The 20,061-nt window shown below is 37.2% G+C and overlaps 1 protein-coding gene across 1 annotated transcript; it reads left to right on the forward strand.

Moving 5' to 3' along the window:
- The first annotated feature begins 5,271 nt into the window (after positions 1-5,271).
- On the forward strand, positions 5,272-6,418 carry LOC149104796 (uncharacterized). The gene is made up of 2 exons (XM_089271003.1): positions 5,272-5,816; positions 6,019-6,418. The coding sequence occupies exons 1-2, from the start codon at positions 5,489-5,491 to the stop codon at positions 6,195-6,197; spliced, it is 507 nt and encodes a 168-aa protein (XP_089127129.1). The 5' UTR covers positions 5,272-5,488; the 3' UTR covers positions 6,198-6,418.
- Positions 6,419-20,061: the final 13,643 nt, after the last annotated feature.

Consider the following 20,061-nt stretch of genomic DNA (forward strand, 5'->3'; position numbering starts at 1 on the left):
ATGATGTCATCTCTAAAGGTGTTTCTGTTGGGAAATCAAAACATGCCACTTAACCATGGTTCGTTTTAAACATTAACTTGCCGTTAGTGTTAAACGTATAAGAAATAAGGCGAAGAATAACTTATCTTCTTATAAATTTTTTCAGGCTGTTAATTACGACTGAACAGCCTACTTGTAGAGATTTGGATGGAAATGAGGGTGGATAAACTCAGGATTGAATTGACTAAATTAGAAGTACAATCTCCAAACTCGATAGTTGAGACATTTGTTCCATCCAGACATGAATGCAATAAATCTGTAAATATATGTTTGTTTTAGAAAAACTCATGTACACGTTTCAGAATGTTAAACTAAATAAAATTCCTTTAAATGTCATGGCTGTTAATCTTTTCAGATAGCTTTTATACTGTGAAAAGATGAAGGTAAACGGCCGACCTCGATCTTTTGGTACTGCCCGGTTCTCTCTGACAATGACACTTAATTTCTTTCATTGAATTCTTTATTATCCTCCACCACTTCTTTCTTTCTTTGCAATCATCTTTTTCACTTTTCACTTCGTCTTCACTATGTCCTTCCTCTTCATGGCAGTTTGCCTCTAATTCTTAATCGGTGAGCTTTGCATAAGCGCAAGTGCACATATCCTTGCTTCTGGATGCCAATTTCCCTTGAGCTATTTTTAATTTGAATATCGAAGCTGCAATAACGCCCTAACATATATTTATTCAATATTCAGGTTAATTAATCTTGAGCCACCTTGAGCTAAAAACAATATATTTTTAACAGAAAAACAACGAAATTTATGTTTATATTTTCAGTAAAGAACAAAAACAAAGGTGGAGAACACGATAAATGCCATAGGAATTTGAGATTTTTAACTGAGCGAAAGTAAAGACATGAGTTGTTGCTTTATCGAAATACAAAATAAAAGGTCTTCGGAATAAAATAGCTTGCCACATTTACATCGCAAGCGTAACTTGGCACCTGAAAATATATTTTTTTTTTTCCAATTTAGGAGTGTTGCAAAATGAGAAGCAGGCAATATGTCAATCTGTTTGCAAAGGGAAAAGAATAAATTTAAATTCATTTGTTTGAATGGCGTTTAATTAATTAGCTAACTTTTAACTTAAGACAATCACATGCTTGCAGGGCTGTAAAATAAATTGTTTAACATCCTACCTTTTGCCAAAACGTCAACAAAACCGAGGAATATAGTTAAGCTAACAGTCGAAGTCGCAATTACGTCCTGTTATAGATATGCATTCAACGTTTAGGCCAACTCTATCTCGAACAAATGTGAAGAAGAAAAAAATTAATAAGATGAAAACAACGAAATCAATGTTTAATTCATAATAAAGAACCAAAACAAACATAGGGAACACGGAAAATGCCGTCGAAATTCCAGGTTTTTAACTGAGTGATTGTTAAAAACATGAGTTTGGAACGCATCTTTCATTGAAATAAACGCTCATAAACAAGCGCAAGAAGGAATTCCTTCTTATAAGTTTAGTTGAGAAACCCGCAGATAGAAATATTTTGCTCACATAATAAGTGCGTAATTTAAACGGAAAGTTCTAGTAAGAGCAGGAGGAGCCAAACTGACATGAGCAGAAATAGCTCTGAATGACAGAGACAAAACACGCCATCTCTTATTACAGTGTTGACTTGTAAAGAGCTGGTTATATGTCGACTTCACATCGCCAGCTGGTGCTAGCTCAATTCTTTCCATAGGACTTGAGAACTGAAGACGTTCGCTGCGGTGTAAAAATGAATGTTTCTGCGTTCCTCATTTTTGTGTCATCGATTTCAATAATGCTTCGTCCAACGCAAGCTCATGGTGAGTTCGAAAACGTCCTTACATTTTCATTGATAGCCTTTCAGTCGCGTTTTATACTATCCTACTTTGTGTATCCTAACATCCACTTGCCTGTGCTGGCATCCCAAACTCTGCCTTATAAGCGGGTTGAGTTTGTTGTGGGTTCTTCTCTTCAACCTCTTCTTCTCGGTCATATTTTCTCCCGGGTACTCCTATTTTGCTATCTTTATGAATACCGACATTTTAAAACTCCAATTTGACCAAGAATGCGATTTTGTCTGAGTTTGTCTGAACACCGTCAATATTTTCATTCAGCTGGAACTCGCCAAGATCACGCAAAATTGTTATGATAAAATTTCTCAGGTAAAACTGACACGATATTTCATTAATCACTCACAAAAACATAGGAAAATGCGTTTTCTTTGGTAACATTTTTATCTCCTGTCTGTCTCTTTTGCGAAAGCAATTTCGGTCCTTAATTGACGATACGCGAAAAGTATAAAAGATAAGACTCATGCAAAAATATAAATGTACTTATTTGGTTCAATAGTTTTCTCGATAATGATGATAATGATGGTGATAATTAAGAGACTATCATCCAGATCACAGTCTTTTGTGGTCATTTGGGAAACTAATCTTCTAAAAGTTGCAGTTCAGTCATTTTTGTCTTCTTTGTCCTTCGTGGAAGCTTTGTTTATTTAGTATTTTAAAGCCGATAGTTGTAATGTCAAAATACTGTAAGATAAAGAAAGCTATTTTCAAGGAGACTTCAAGTTCTTGATGCATCATCGCTAAGTTTTCCACAAATAACATTTGAATAAATTTACCGGAATTTATTAGTAATTTGTCTCACAATTTTATTGCGCATCTACGAGGCAATTTGCACGAAGCGTCGTCTAGTGTAACTCTCCCTGAATTGGACATGTCTCGCACGTTTTCGTGACAGCAATGCAAGGCATGTTAATAACCAAGTGTAACAGCGCCTTTTGACACGATTGCCGACGCATTATTCTTGACAAGAGTTGGTACGAGAAATTGCCACTTGCATTTATCTTATAGCATCACTACATTCTTAAAAATAATTCTCAGTCAGTCAGCACATAAATAAAGACGAAGAGGAAGCTAGAATATCAAAACCAACTATTTTCTTACTAGATGGGAAAAAAGGTCTGTAAAATGCATCTCTAGTTTGTATTATATCGCCTAAAAAAGAATGATGCTGCATTTTTCGTTAATAAAATCGGCAAGGTAATCTTTGAGGAGAGATCTTTCAAAAATCTTCGAAGGGCACGGAAATTTGGAGTTTAAACGGCAAATAAGCGAAATGCGGGCTTTCTTGTTACAGTCTAACAAACATATCCTACTATACGTAATGCTGTTCTTAAAAAATATATTATCTGAATTTAATCATAAACAAAAATAGGAACTTTATGCCCATGCGTTGTGTCACAGTTTTCTTCGGTCAGTCTTCTGTAATTAAGATAATTATCCTTTGAATTCTGTAGCCTAAAACTAAAAACGAGTTCTTTCGTGCTCCAAAGCACTCGAGAATCAATAAAGGAAGTTATTACCAGTAACAGGTGGATTTAAAATACCCCATTTTCCTCACAGTATGAAATTACCGTATGTCATCATTGAAACCCCTCAATTAGTCAAATTATGCGGAAAACATCTTTGTTGTTTAAGTATGTTGTGGTTTAAAGGCCAGTATGCGGTTTTCTCTTGAGCGAGCGAACTCGAGCGTTTCATTTGTTTTCGTTCGTTTTGTGTATTTGTTGAACTTTTTTGTCTTCTTTTTGTCTAAGCGAGCGTTATCTTGGATTCAGTAAGTTGAAGAAAGCAAACAAAAAGTTAGGTTGATGCGTAAATAAATTTAACCAGCTCTTTTCCAGGAAAAACGCCAGCGTTACAGGTTATTACATAATACAACAGACCATATATAAAAACGTAGTAAATGTTTTTCTTGCACGCTACAAGGAAAAAATTTGGTCACCGGTTATTTTGGCTTGTGTTTGAGGAAAACTCTGGCAGGTAAATCGTTTAATTATCGCGATGTCATCGTTTTCGAAAACCTCTGTTTTCAAAATGTTTCCCGTCCACGCACACTAAAACGCAAGCCGCCGTTTTCAAATTCCTCCTGTTTGAAGAGCGTTTTCATAACGGGTTAGAGGAGACGGTAGGTTTAAGCATAGAAAGATAGCCGTGTTTTCAAATTCCTCCTGTTGGAAGAGCGTTTTCATGAGGAGTTAGAGGAGACGGTAGGCCTAACCATAGAAAGAAAGCCGTGTTTTCAAATTCCTCCTGTTCGAAGAGCGTTTTCGTAACGGATTAGAGGAGACGGCAGGCCTAACCGTAGAAAGATAGCCGTGTTTTCAAATTTCTCCACTGTAGTGTGGACGCAGCCTGAGTTTTTCACCTCTCTTTTTCACTTAACGAAGTAAATTTCAATGATTCCCTCACCAGCCGCTCCCTAAATTTATTTCAAGATTGGTTACAAGCAACACTGTGTAATAACAGGTGGCGTGTTGTGTCGCTGCCATTCATAGGAATTTGGCTCATTGACACTCAGCTATAAGAGATCGAGATGCTCGCTTGCACTGCGTGAAAGCCAAAATATTCTAGAGTATTCTAGACTCGAATATGTGAATGTGACGCAATAGAATCCTAGAGTACTCAAGCCGCACACAACACGTGACGTACACCTGGAATATTCGTGTCGAATATGGTGGAATACGCTCCGTTCAAAATCGTTCGAGGATTTTCGTTAAAATATACCACACATCTGTCGTACTCCTTGGGTATGATGGCGAACCCTTTGTAAAAAGAACTTTATAAAAGAAGGTAACAGTTCGGGTGCATAGCATTCTCCTGGAAACAAAATTTAGACTATGAATTCAAAGTATGTGCGATCTGCGCGTGTATACGTTTATCCTCGAATACGTGATCTTGACGCCAAAGCTATAGAATTCTAGAGTATTCATGGCGTGTACATGACGTGGACCTGGAAAATTCTTATCGAATATGGGCATACGGGAGGAGCACGACCGTATATTCGTTCGTTGACCAGAACAATTGTACTTTTTTGGTTCATGTTGTCGGCGCAGCGCATGTGTTTCGCTTGAGTCAAGAAATTTACACTTTGTTGTAACTTCGAATTCCCGTCATTCGGTTTTGACCGACGTTTTCGGGATAATCACTACAAAGCGATTTCTCTTTCCCGGCGTGATCAATCGATGAAACCGATAATCGATAACAATCGATGGCAATCGATATCAATCGATAACAGTTAATCGATTGATATCGGAAATCGATGACCAATCGATGGCCAAAAAATTTGTGTTTTTTAATTGCCATCGATTGTCATCGATTGTCATTAACTGTCATTGATTGTCATCGATTGTCATCGATTGTCATCGTTTACCATATATTTTGGGGAGGTAAAAAAATGACTTGACAGGAGAAATATGGTGACATGTAATTGTGAAGATCATCGTTACCATCAACAACAGTAACAATAGCTTTATTGATCTCTCTAAATGCGGGTATAATGCAAGAAAATTAACATTGTTAACACAAACTAAACTGGGATGAAAATGTTCGTACTCTTTCAAGTTACAACAGAAACTTACGGTTTAAAGAGACATATTATGCAAGACTCGATATTTTTCTCTCCATATGACAGTTTCAGAAGCTGGCATAAGTATGGCCATCACGGTGCTTCTGATGTCTCAAATGTTTTATAAACTGGATGCTCAGCAGTGCATAATTCAAGGCAAATATTCCATCCGTGGCATGATGTTGAAAGGACATACCTTCATCGAGGAGAAGACCGGAATTGGGCTTAATTGTTTAGACAAGTGTGATGATGACGTCAGATGTCAAAGCTTTAACTACGTCATCAGCCAAGGCATATGTGAGTTGAACAACCGCACCAAAGAAGCCAGACCCGAAGATTTTGTTCCGGACTGCGATCGGTTCTATATTAAACGATTCAGGGAAAGAGGTATTGTTCTTCTTTGAATGTTCATCTCATCTTTTTTTTTAAGGATAGTACTCGTAACTTATACGAGCGTGCCCAGAATCTCATTGCATCCCGAGGACTACAAACAAAGCCCGCAGTTTTTCGTGAAGAGTGCTTAACAAAAGTGGTGTTTAGTAATGACAAGAAAGCGCTAAAACAATGTTTTTGACTTTTCTATTTTTAGTTCCCCTCGGATCCATTCCCGAGTTGCCAGCTGAGTCGTGCGCCGAAATCAGGGCGAGTGAAGGAGAAGATGCAGTCAGCGGTAATTACTGGTTCCATTCAACTAAACCTGGCGAGGCAGTCCTGGCTCGTTGTGACATGTCTAAACTAGGTAACTATACGTTCGGGGTTTTACCTTGATTTATTATTTACAAACTTCTTGCAATAAGACTCATCTACGCGCTATAAAATGCCTAAACCTCCAGGCTGTTTCTGTGAGTCTGTGATTAGAGACTCTGTATTTTACAAAACAAGGCATATTTGCGAAAAGTGCAACTTTGGCGCTAAATCAAATTTTTACGAACTTTTATATTTAGGTTATGTTACCTTTCTATTAATGTAATAACCAGGAGTGTGTTTTAATAAACCCTTCCAATAAGCGTCTCCATAGCGAAAAGAACGTTCAAGACATGGACATAGACTGTTTAATTTATGAGATGCTCTTCATAAAGAAGAAGCCCAGCTTTAAAACCCAATCAGGCTCCATGCGAGCAAAACTATTTGTTTGGAGTTAAAACAGCAATAGCATTTATGAAGGTCAAGAAGCCGAGAACCATAAATATAAAGAACAAGGCCAGCTTTAAAACCCAATCGGATTCCATCCGAGCAAAACTATTTGTTTAGAGTTAAAACAACGAGAGCGTTCATATAGCTCATGAAGCTGAGAGCTAAAATGATAGGTTCAAGATCTGCTATCTTCTCTAGACTAATAATTAACAGGCAAACAGGCTCCATCTTCCCCGTGCAACTGACAGCGGGTGGTCAGAACCAGAAGATTCCCACCCAGCAAGAAGTTGTGTGTGGAACAGATATATTTCAAGGAGCAGATCCGTTGCCATTCCCGGACTGGATTATGATAATGATGGATATCTGATAAAGATATTTTGTTTTTCTTTATAAAAAGCAAAAAACTCTCTGAAAGTTAGTTAGTTAGTGATCTCTTTTGCCTATTTGCTCCGAGTCGGGCTCCGTCAAGTGTAACAACATAAGCAATTGCATTTTAATCCTGTCAATCTTATCTTCTAAAACAGATATCGATGACTGTGCAAGTCATCCCTGTAAGAACAACGGGACCTGCACAGACCGAGTGAACGGATTCAACTGCAGCTGCGCACCAGGATTTAATGGCACACAATGTGAAACAGGTAACTATAGCCAAAATTCATTTGTCTTCATATGTTAGGATGTTTTTAAATCTCTTTCTATTTCTCTTGAAGTGCTTTTAAGCCGCTTGAAAAGGACAAGTTGTTGTTGCAGTTGTTTATTTTGCAAATATTGTTGCTGTGGGTTCTATCATATATGACCATTATATGATAATAGATTTTTGGCCAAGGAAAGCACTTCTGTAAAAAGCTGGCGAAACTTTCTGGTTGCGGAGATCAGTACCGAAATCTCTTGCAGGGAGTTATATTCAGAGACGCCAACAGCAATTAGGCTTTAGGTCCAACGATATCGTTTTAATCCAAGAACGCAACCAAAGAATATTTTACAAGGCACGACTCTTTAAGCCCAAAACACGATTCTAAAGGATTACGTAAAGTTATTAAAAAGTCTGAACTTAACATTATCCAAAACATTTCAGGGAGCTCGATTAGCTGTAACGGAATTTGTAGTTCGCAACATTAATAACTTTCAAAACAATACAGGTAGTTGACAGTTTCACAAAAAGACTATCGCAGGTAGTAATTACAGCTCAGCGCTTATTACAGTTATGATCTACAACAAAAATAGCAGGTGTTTGTTACGGTTAATGAACTGGAATAGTAAACTGTAACTTAGAAATGCAAAATGAACTAAAACAAATATATCTAAAGCAAATATATAAAATATACTAAATAATCTGGTTTTCTCTCCTCACAGTTATTAACCTTCTACCTTTTTCCTTTAAAACAGATAACGATGACTGTAAAAGTCATCCCTGTAAGAACAACGCGACCTGCACAGACCGAGTGAACGGATTCAACTGCAGCTGTGTACCAGGATTTAATGGCACACAATGTGAAACAGGTAACTATATCCAAAATTCATTTTCCTTCGATTTTTAAACTGCTTGAAGAGAGGAGAAACAGATATTTTTGCTTATGCATTTTTGGTTAAAGAAAGGCACACTTTTTTCCACAACTTTCTTTTCTCTCCTTAATTCTGTCCAATTGACCTATCCAAGTCTCTAAGGAGCGAAATTTGGGCCGTTTAACGATCTTATGCATTTTTTGTTATTTTGCAGATATTGTTGTTGCGGGTTCTATCGTATACCGTACAATCTCAAGATAAAGCCCTGGGATCATATAACGTCATAAGAGGTTTTGTGCGGGCTTAAAGACAGGGGGGGTGCTTATATCCGGGGGGGGGAATATAAGCGGAATAAAAATAATGTTTCAGAACGACGATATAAAACGTAACTGAGCAACTAGTTAAAGCTAACATACCAATACCTTTAGAACTATTAGATTTATAATACATTTATTGTGCGTCACAATAAACGGAGAATATGTTTCAAGAACATTCATAAAACACCAGTGTGACTGGAACAACTGGAAAGGAACAGAACGTTATCTGATTTATACATTAGATGGGCTGGTATCCGGTTTTGGGGTTGGGGGGGGGGGGGGGGGGGGCTCTAATATCTGGAATAATTAATATCTCTGTTAGCAAATAGGTTTTAGATCCGGGAAGCTTTAACGTGAAATTTTATGGTATGACCGTTAATAACTTTCTGCCTTATCACCTTTAAACAGATATTGATGACTGTACAAGTCATCCCTGTAAGAACAACGGGAGGTGCACAGACCGAGTAAACGGATTCAACTGCAGCTGTGCACCAGGATTTAACGGCACACAATGTGAAACAGGTAACTACAACCAAAATTAGTTAATTTTCATTCAAATTCTACGGGTTTTAATCTCTCTCTAAGTTGTTTGCGCGCAGTGTTGTATCTTTTAACTTCAAGCATAGTTTTGTTATTGAGTTTTGTTGTTAGTTGTTGCAGGTTCTATCGAATGTGACCGTCATTAACTTTCTGCCTTATCACCTTGAAACAGATATTGATGATTGTGCAAGTCATCTCTGTAAGAACAACGGGACCTGTACAGACCGAGTGAACGGATTCAACTGCAGCTGCGTACCTGGATTTAATGGAACGCAATGTGAAACAGGTAATCGAAACAGATAACCTCACCAACCTTATCGTTCGTGTAAATAATAAAACAGCAAAGTTAACAAAGATTGGGAGCCAATCAAAAGGTGTATTTCCTAGAAATTGGCAGCCACTGGAGAAGGGAAAACAAAAAGAAAGTCGTCTTTGACTACTATTATGGCCACGGGTAAACCAAAAGATAAACCTTTTTTACGAGTTGCTGTGAAACTTTCATCTTATTTACTCTTCCAGCAGAAATGTTTTAATACCTTCTTTACAGCATATTTCTTTGTTAACGTTTGCCTGTGAGCGGACATACGACCCAAAGTTACACATGCTAAACACACTAGGGCGTGTAGTTCCATGGTCATAACCTCCAATCTGGTGAAGGGGGGAACAGATGGGGAATTGACCGCATGGGTATGGCTTCGATTTAGGGCCGATTTTACACCTTTAGTGGGCAGGTGGAGGCGAAATGATGCGAAGAGTTAGTTACTTAGACGAGTGAACGAATTCAACTGCAGCTGCGCACTACATGTAGACTTTACTGGAACACTGTGAATGAGATAATAGCTGTAGGTAACAGCAGGTAATACCACATGCAAGTAACAGGGATGAAACTTCTACAATCGATGGGCAGATCGCAGTACTGTGTGGTTGATATCACTGAAAGTTTCCCGTTAGCCAGCCACACGATTACTCAAATAAAATGTATCTGCTATAGGTGTTTCTATATGCCGTGTAGTCACTATAGAAAGGTAAAAACTTTAAGATTTAAGGCGCCAATTCTACTTATTTTCCTTCGTAACAAGGTTCTCTTGAGATTTTTCTGATACTTTTTTTCGCCTTTTTAATGTGTAAAGTAGTTTATTTCCACCAGAATTCCCTTTTATGCTCGTAATGGAACACTTAACCATCCATTGTGACATTGAAATAGTAACACTTAGATCCCTTTGTTTTTAGACATCGACGAGTGCGCAGCACAGGTCGACCCATGTGATGCTGTTGCCAACTCTGAGTGCAAGAATACGGATGGATCGTACAACTGCCAGTGCAACGATGGATTTGTAAAGAACGGTGCTATTTGTGAAGGTGCAACAGAGTTTTATCATTAGCAGGGATATCTTCTATTCTGTTTTAATTAGCTACAGTTAAAAACTTTATTTGTCGTTATGTAAGGACAGTTTGCCACATTTACGAATCTTATATTACAAGTAGGCATGTATCAGGAAAAAATAATAAATAACCCATATGAAGTTAGAATCCACTACATAGTTGATTAAAGTATCCCACATGATATTCCTCCAGCGGTTTATCCAATGCCAGAGAGTAAACACCGTTAGTGGAGAAACACTGGCGCTGATTGTGATGTTCTCGCACTTCGCGCCGATAAATATCATCGCCTGAAGGACAAATTCATTCAGCTATGGCTTACCTACAGGTTACCCAACAACATTTGAACTGGAAATTTCAAATGTAAATATGAAGATTTTCTCGTATAAACAGACAAAAAGCTGGTAATTAATACCTATTGTAGAAGCTATATTTCGGTGGCGAGATCTTTTTACAACCTTGTTCCCAGGAAAAATGGAAACGAAGACAAATCATATAGAAATGTTTGCGCATGACCGGATGTAATAAAGTGATGTAAAATTGAACAAAATATATGAAGTGACTGTGTTCAAACTACAAGTAACACCCAACGACACAGCACGACAGAGGTATCTACGGATCAGGGGAGAGTTATTTACGTATTACCCTGTTTGTTTTTTTTTTAGTTGACATATGTAAGAACTACCAAAATCTGACAGATGCGGAAAGAAGATATGACTACGTAACAGTAAACCCCAAATGTGACAACACATTCAATGGCTGGTATCGCTTCCAAGGAGCTGCAGGCACAAAAATGGTGACCACATGTCCACCGATTTACAGATGTGATACAAGCTTTCCTGCCTGGTTGAGTGAAAATCATCCTACAGTGGCTGAGGGTACAGTCCCAAGAAGAGTCTGCTTTCATAAGTCTGAGTACTGTTGCTACAGCTGGTTCTTCATTCAAGTAAAGAACTGCAGCTCCTATTATATCTACAGGTTATTACACCCGGGGAATTGTCCTGCCCGATATTGCAGTACTGACTAATCCGGTCATAGCATATGTATGTTTCAGTTAGCTTCAGTTGAATAGTAGTGGCAAGAGACTTAGATCATTGTCTCTTTTAGTGCCAAGCGGGATATTACTTCCCGACATGATTACCTACAGTAAAACTTAACCATGGCCTGGTTAATTTTTTCAAAGCATGACCAAGCTGGGCCAAAATTAGTGTTACCCATTTATAAACTTCAGCCATTTTTTTTCTCTCAACTTTTGACGACGGCTTACAAGCTCTAAGTCCTCTAAAAATAAGCAAAGAAAATACTTTACCCACGAAAGAAAACTTTAAACCTCCATCAACTCTTAAACCTGGATTACAAACACAATGCACATCGAGTTTCAGGCGTTTCTTGGGAGAAGACTTGACGGCGTGACATAAGACGGCTGTTTTTTTTTAGGCAAGACACTGTAACGCTGCACAGTGAGCTAGTAGATGCGTAGCAATAATATCAATGCGAATAGCATTAGCAAAGTAACTCGCATTCTCTTAACAAAGTAAAGGCTTTAAAGAAATTAGTTGCTCAAGTTGATTTTGTTATAACTTTGTTATAAGTTTGTACAGAGCTTCTGAGAACTTTGTTTGCCCCTGCAGTAAAGATATTGAATCAAAGCAGGTCTATTCTTTTGGGTGATTTGAGCAATCCATTTGCTCTCGTTTATAGAGAAGGAAATAGAGTGTGATTACAAAAGCTTAAAATCTGATAATTTTTTCAATATTCAGTCGTGTATATAATTTGTGAAAAGTGAGGGTTATTTAAAACTTTCATAACTTTTATTCCTCAAGACAAGAGACTTTAAAAAGAAATTTGATATGAAAGCCAGAGTAACAATTTTTCTTGATTGCCAGGACCAACCATTACTTTGTGCTATCTTAAAAACTGCTCTTCCTATCGGTTTAGCTTAATTTGTTTAAAAGTTATTGAACACTTTTTAACCAGTTTTGATTGAAATTATAAGCAGTATGCAATATACAATATACACGTTTTTAGCTCGTGTAGGTTAACTTTTGTGTTGTATGTATGTTTATCTGTGTTTTTGTTCGATTTGGTTTCTCAAAAAATGTATCTAGTGTAATCGCCTGTAGGGAATCCCAAAAGTTCTTTAGTAAACATGTTTGGCAATTGCCCAGACAACAGTCAAACTTAAAAATTTGCTGACATCCCAGACATTATACAAGCAATTTGCAATTGTATAAAATAGTAACTTCTCGTAAATATAACTAAGTAGCACAGCCTAGTTTCTGTAGTATAAGCAGACCGAGAAGTTTTACAATTTTTTTTTAAATTACAACTTTTTGTTTCTTTTTAAATTTGGTTTAAATTTTTTAAAATTAAAATTAAACACTAAACTAGTAGTAGATCTCTTCAGGTAGTTTTACAAACATACACTCAACGCCTGCATTTAAGCCACACTAGTGGCCAGTTCAAAGACACAAACCACTAAGGTTTTGTCGGATTTATGAAAGGAAGCAGGTGACGTTGTGCAATATTTACACAAGGCGTGACTAAGGTTTTGGCTCACGGTTTTAGCCGCCGTAGTACCAATGAATGCGATCGCGTCCGGCGCTTGCACGTACAAGATAGATAGAGAGGAGAGAATTACGAATTTCTTGCACGGCTGAAAATGCCGGCTGATATGGAATGACGGTGGTAGAACTCTCAAGGTACAATATGGCGGATTTTACAAAAGAAATTATCTCATCTCTGAAAGTTCCAAGGCTGCTGATTTCTGTTGCAGCATGTTGAGCTGGTAAATTGTGTGTACATAATGTAGATATTAAGAGGCCAACAAAAGAAATCTCTTCCAGACATTTTGCCTGTTTCCTCAATCTATCAAAAAAACTCTTCCTTCGGTAATCTAACCAAGAAACAATTCAGTTTGTAAGTCTCCTCTTTCTTTTAGCCCAACATCTGTCTCAAAATTGTTTTTGGTGTTTCAACTTTTCTGATCAGATTGATATGAAAATTTCAGTTTTTATCACATCGATTTACATTAAACTTTGTTTAATTCTTCAAGGATTTTGCTTTACGTCATTAGGACATTATTTCGCAATCTTAGTCTTCATATTCCTTAGTTAACTCCACTGTGATAGACTCCAGGCAACGAAGTTATTTCCACAGACAGGCATCTTTCAGGGAATGATCAAATTCCTCACTTTAATTTTGTAAATATATTTAAGCTGTAGTGCTAACATCGTGTAAGGTATTTAAACAGACAATTATCACTTACAGATATACGTCCAGTACCTTGATTCTGCACATGTTAGTAATGAATATCAATACTCCTTTCTAACTTTTCTCATTTGCCTTACAGTTTAAATATAGTGTATACAAGACAATTTCTGGCAGAAACTACAAAATGCCCAAAATTGCCTTGCTTACAAGTTGGATTATAGTTAAAAATTGTTACTATTGGGACAGTTTTTAACTCTATAAGTACCTTGTAAGTTTTAACGTCTATTTAAAACTATGAATAAGGACTCTTTATTATTATAACAGCAATTATTATTCACCTTGTTACATCTACATCTACATTTATTTAGTTGATAAAGTCCCGCAAGACATCACATCAACTGTACCAAACATATATGCATATATGCATAAGCTAGACAAAAAGGATAATTAAAAAATAATTCTTAAGTACAATTTACTTTACTCATTTCACGTGTTTTCCTAAATTTAACTTAAAATCAGATAATGACTTGCAATTTACTAAGTCAGCGGGCAGTAGGTTCCACTCTGTTATTGATCTAGGAAAAAAAGAAAACTTAAAAAACGTCCTTAGATACTTTTGGCATCCTATACTTAAAAGCATGGCTGTTGCGTGTTCTTTTTTCACTGTTTAGTATTAAGTGTTCTTCTGTGGTTATGTCCATTAAGTTATGACTAAGTTTGTACATCAAAATAATGTAATGTTTAATGGGTCTAGTACAACTAAGTTATACATACACATGTATGTTTAGTTATATTTACCGCAGCGCTAAAGTTACTCAAAGGGCCAGTAGCATGATAGCGCTTTTGTCAAGTTTTCCGTGCGACGAAAGGCACCAGGAGTCAAAAGAAAAGCGTTGGAATTATTGCTGATTAATTTGTTTATGATGCAAAAGTAGATTGATTTCAAATAGCAACAAATTAACTTAAATGAAAATTCAAGTTGAGGATGAAACTAACTCTTATCCCACCAAATTTCTTTCCTGGTTACATTTGCATCCCACGAAGTTATTAGTTCTCTTACACATTCCAGCAGAAACCAATTAATTTTCAATCTAAATACAATTTTCAAAATGTACAAATGACTTGCGCGCTATCACGCTACACTGGGGTCCAATGCCATCTTAGTGCAATACTAATTAAATTACATTAGGTACAATACAACGTTTAGTAATGACTTATCCAAAATATTTTAATGTTCAACCCATAGAGAGGTTTTTAACTGACTGTGGTAAAACGACAACCAAGGTAATCACTTTGACTAATCAAAAAGGACACAGACATTCGACTGAAGCAATAGTGAGCTCGAATACGAATTCGAGATAAGATGTGCGAGCGAGGCTCACCTAGGATTGCTTGAAAATGTGGCGCTAGGCTTTTAAACCAATCACTAAGCGTAGCGAGACAAAATCAAAACAAATTAATGTGAATTACCTTGGGAATTTAGGGTAAAAACCTCCGTGTTATATTAGTAAATTAAAGCATTCTTTCTAAATGCATGATATAGTTATAACCTGTCGGTATAAATATTGTTTTATTATTTAAATGTGCCAGAACTCTAGATGGAACGTAATGACCGTATCTCGAAAGGTGTTGCTGTTGGGAAATCAAAACATGCCACTTAACCATGGTTCGTTTTAAACATTAACTTGCCGTTAGTGTTACACGTATAAGAAATACGGCGAAGAATAACTTCTCTTCTTATAAATTTTTCCAGTCTGTTAATAACGTCTCAAGAGCTTACTTGAAGAGATTTGGATGGAAATGGGGCTGGATAAACTCAGGATTGAATTGATTAGATTAGAAGTACATCTCTAAACTCGATAGTTGAGACATTTGTTCCATCCAGACATGAATGCAATAAATCTGTAAATATATGTTTGTTTTAGAAAAACTCATGTACACGTTTCAGAATGTTGAACTTGATAAAATTCCTTTAAATGTCATGGCTGTTAATCTTTTCGGATAGCTTTTATACTGCGAAAAGATGAAGGTAAACGGCCGACCTCGATCTTTTGGTACTGCCCGGTTCTCTCTGACAATGACACTTAATTTCTTTCATTGAATTCTTTATTATCCTCCACCACTTCTTTTCTTTCTTTGCAATCATCTTTTTCACTTTTCACTTCTTCTTCACTATGTCCTTCCTCTTCATGGCAGTTTGCCTCTAATTCTTAATCGGTGAGCTTTGCAAGCACAAGTACACATATCCTTGCTTCTGGATGTCAATTTCCCTTGTTAATGAGGCTTGCTAATCGAGCTTTGTGCCAATCTGCTCTCAATTTTTCTAGTGCATTTAACAGAAGTATTTGTTTTGTAATACACTTGTAAGCTTCCTCAGAATCACGTTTGATGATTTTACACCTTGTTTCTTCTTGGATTTGGTGAGGCGCTCTCTCTTTCTCTTTTCAGCTTTTATTTTATTTTCTTTTTGTCTTCCGTTCTTCATCCTGTCTTATTTGGTAAACCTTTGGAGGCTCGGTCAAGACTTTGCTTTATGCTCAACAACATCTCTAATTTGTCACTGATATCTCCTTTTTTTTGAGCAAGTTCCTCTTGCGCTGCTTTAATATACTTATACTGCTCACTGGCCCATGGCTTAAGTTTATTTCTGTTTTAAAGTGTCCCTAAATTAGATGGGATGTTGTTTTACTCTTTTTCCATTTGGGACACAATTTCTTGGGATTTTTTCACACCTTTGGACACAATGCATATATTATTAGGCCTTATTTGTGTCATGGACATTCTTATAAATTTAAAACAGGAGGCTTCATTTGTTTCAGAATAAAGTACACTCATGTCGTGCTTGACCTTATCAAGATATCTCTTGATTTGAAATCTTCTTTCCCTTTCCTTGTAAAGGTACTTTGAAACGTTATCCAGCAAATACGATTGTGCATGTTTGCGCATGTCTAGGAGTATTTTGGTGTAATACTTGGCCCTTTCATGCTTTAGGTCCTTATAGGGGTACTTGACATAGCCCTCACTGTTACTCCCTGTTCCATTTGACAATTTTGGTGATGAATTCCAAGGTAGTACTTGGAAGAAATAAAATATTTAACAAATAAAGAAGCCTGAGCCGTGTATTACACTTATACACTTATACGACAGGCATTTGAGAACACGAGGGAAATGTAGAAAACACGAGCTGCAGGCGAGTGTTTTCTACATTTCTCGAGTGTTCCCAAATGTCCGGAGTGTTTTATCACAGTGTACTACACCGCTTAAGCTTCTTCATTTGCTTTATGATACGGATTTTACACGCGCAAAACAATAAAACCCGCTTTTTCTATGTTTTATACTCTGATAAAAATGGGTTTTTGACCAATCAGAGCGCGCGCAGGGTCCTATCTATATTATAAAAAGAATTAGTATAATTTCAGAGTTGAACATAGAGTTTCCAGCAATCTGATTGATTCAGTGATCCCTTATATGACGTTACATAAACCGCGCTAGGCGGTTTATATAACATTTTCGAGGCCTGGCTTCTAAGCTCGCCATCTCGGCAAGTAAACATGGCGGACAGTTGGTGAATGAATTTTTCATCTATTCGGAAGACATCACTCTAAGTCCAGGATATTTGAAAGGATGGAGAATTTTCAAAGTGACTGCTGTCATCCTTGGACCAAAAATCCTCTTGGGGATTACTCGACAATATCCACCTCGCCTTCGGCGAATAATCGTTAAATATAAATATAGATAATGAAAGAAATGTATAATGAAAACAGGCCTCACATTTTCATTCAATTGTTCAGTCCAAAAACACTTTTTGAATGAAATAGCAAAGATTGTATTATTAAAGGCATGTCAAAAGAAAATAATGCTAAACAACCCGCAAGACAGGATGCAAACTGAAACAGATACATGACGTTAGAAATGCAAGCAGAGACAACAGGAAACGCAAGCAGAAACAACAGAAATGCTTCGAGGACTATGATTGGAACACTCCTTGTCGCACTGGTAAAGTTGGGCAATTAAGCAATCAGGAGCTTGACAAGTATCCGTCAGTCATTTCAACCTTCAATTAAAGGGCAAGAAAAATGATAAGGTGCAACGAGTCACTGCACATGCCTTGATCAGAATGGGTGGGGTACTTGGTAACCATGTCTCTCTTCAGCGGCACGAAGTACTGCAAGATGATAACAGTGACGATGATATGAACAGCAGTTCAGATGCGGAAAGTGAAAGCGGAGATGATATCGTTATTTCGCATCTTTGCAGCTCTGATTCATCGGAAAGCGAGGGTGATTCAAAAGGAAACCAACAGTGACAGAGTACCTGTTGTAGCACAGGTCTCTGGCCAAACCCGATCTGGGCGCAATATTGTGAGGTCGTTCTCTCACTGTCGTGACTTTTTTGTATTCGTTGACCCATGTAAGTGGACTGTTTGGAAGTGTTTACCGGTATGCTCTATATGGCTAAAAGAAATACATAGCCCCCCACTCCTATCCTTATTTAGTTTAGTGACCCCCTCTTCATTTTCTAATTTTTGATCATTCCCCCTCTTATTTTCCAGCCCCCCTCCCCCTTCACCCAAGGCATAAATATTGAATGGTCCCTTCTTGTTCGGTATACATACGAGCCTTGTCGAGGAGACAGACCTTTAGCAAGGACGACCGTGACAGATTGCAACGGCTACCGGTAACAACAAATGACTTCCGTCAATATTCTGCGCATGTCAGTGATGCTCGATCACCGTCGTCCACTCCGCACCGACCGGAAATGAAATTACCATTCAGTTCGTGGTTACCAAGGGTTAACATTTTAACTCTCGTATTATACATGTGGTCGTCTGTTGTTGGTTTGCCTGTAGACCAAGAGTGACGTAATAACATGTAGTGTACAGTCTAACCTCCGGTTGCGACCACCTCTCGTAAGCGACCAGTTTTCCAAAATACCAAAAGTTTCCAAGTCAGATCGCTATATTTGGAACCTCTTATAAGCGATCACCTCTCGTAGGCGACCGCAACCACTTTTAGAGCTAAAAGTTTGAAATTCCTTTTTGTTTTTAACCTCGTGTGAGCGACCACTGAACATATTATAGACCGAAAATTGGACAACAAGACACATTCCAAGATGTTGTAACATCATCGCATTGCAAGAGATAGAAATTTTCTCAACGAAAAGTACCGGTTTTTCTCTCGAAATTGACTTTTCTGATGATGAATAAGACATATAAAGCATTGGTAAGGCTCTGCAGTTACCATATGCTAATGAGCCAAAATTTTGACCGGCAAAAAGGTCTGAGCTCTCGATAGCGACCACCTCCCGTAAGCGTCCACCTAAGCTTGACATTTTGGATGGTCGCTTGAGGGAGGTTCGACTGTAGCATTTTTATTTTTACGAAAAAAAACTTTTTTGTGTGTTTGCTTTGTTTTTGTTTTTGTTTTTGCGAAAAACAAAGTGAAACGTCTTCGAAAAAATAAAATTTGTCATATTTACATTGGAAGCGTAACTTGACATCTGATAATATTTTTTCACGAGTATGGCAAAATTAGAAACGGACAATATGTTTGCCAGAAGGAAAAGAATAAATTTAAATTCAGTCATTTGGATGGCGTTTAATTAATTAAGTAATTTTTAACGTATAACAATCATACGCATGGAGGCCTGTTTATTATAATGTTCAACATCCTGCCTTTTGTCAAAACGTTAACAAAACCGAGGAATATATTAAGCTAACAGACCAAGTCGCAATAACGTCCTCTTATAGATTTGTATTCAACACTCAGACCAACTTAATAACGAAAAAATATGAACAAAAAAACTTATTAAGATGAAAACAACGACCTCGATGTTTAATTCGTAATGAGGAACCAAAACAAAGCTAGGGAACACGGTAGATGTCGACGAAGTTGAAGGTTTTTATTTGAGTGATTGTAAAAACATGAGTTTGGAACGTTTCCTATAAATAAAACATGCACCCAGGCCTACAAGAAGAAATTCTTTTCTGTAGGCGCGGTTGACAAACCCGCAGATAGGAATATTTGTTTACATAATAAGTGCGTAATTTGAACAGGATGTCTTTGTAAGAACAGGAGGAGTCAAACTGCCACGAGTAGAAATAGCTCTGAATGACAGAGACGAAACACGCCATCTCTTCTGAGACAGGACTTCTAATGAGCTGATATTTCGACTCCATGTTTCCAGCTTGTGTTAGCTCAATATTATGTTATCACTTTCCCCTAGACGTAAGATGTGAAAACTGATGAAGCATGATGTAAATTCAGTTTCTTGAATGGCATTTAGCTAACTTGTAACCATCTTATGTGTATGGAGGCCTGCAGAATATAACGTTTAATATCACTCCCTTTTATAAATATTTATATCATTATTATTATTATTATTATTAATATTATTTTTAAATTGGATACAAGCTTAGCTCGAAGCTGCAATAACGCCCTAACATAGCTATTTATTCAATATTCAGGTTAACTAATCTTGAGCCACCTTGAACTAAGAAACAATATATTTTGAGCATTAAAACAACGAAATTTATGTTGACATTT

This window comes from Orbicella faveolata, unplaced genomic scaffold, assembly GCF_042242905.1.
Source record: "Orbicella faveolata isolate gen_17 unplaced genomic scaffold, um_ofav_v1 contig_34, whole genome shotgun sequence".
Taxonomy (NCBI): domain Eukaryota; kingdom Metazoa; phylum Cnidaria; class Anthozoa; order Scleractinia; family Merulinidae; genus Orbicella; species Orbicella faveolata.

What these genes read in the sequence shown, in the direction of transcription:
- LOC149104796 (XM_089271003.1), top strand. Translation starts at nt 5,489, where the DNA reads ATGACAGTTTCAGAAGCTGGCATAAGTATGGCCATCACGGTGCTTCTG. An exon ending in TAAACGATTCAGGGAAAGAG is followed by an intron (nt 5,817 to 6,018) that starts GTATTGTTCTTC and finishes TTCTATTTTTAG; the next exon opens with TTCCCCTCGGATCCATTCCC.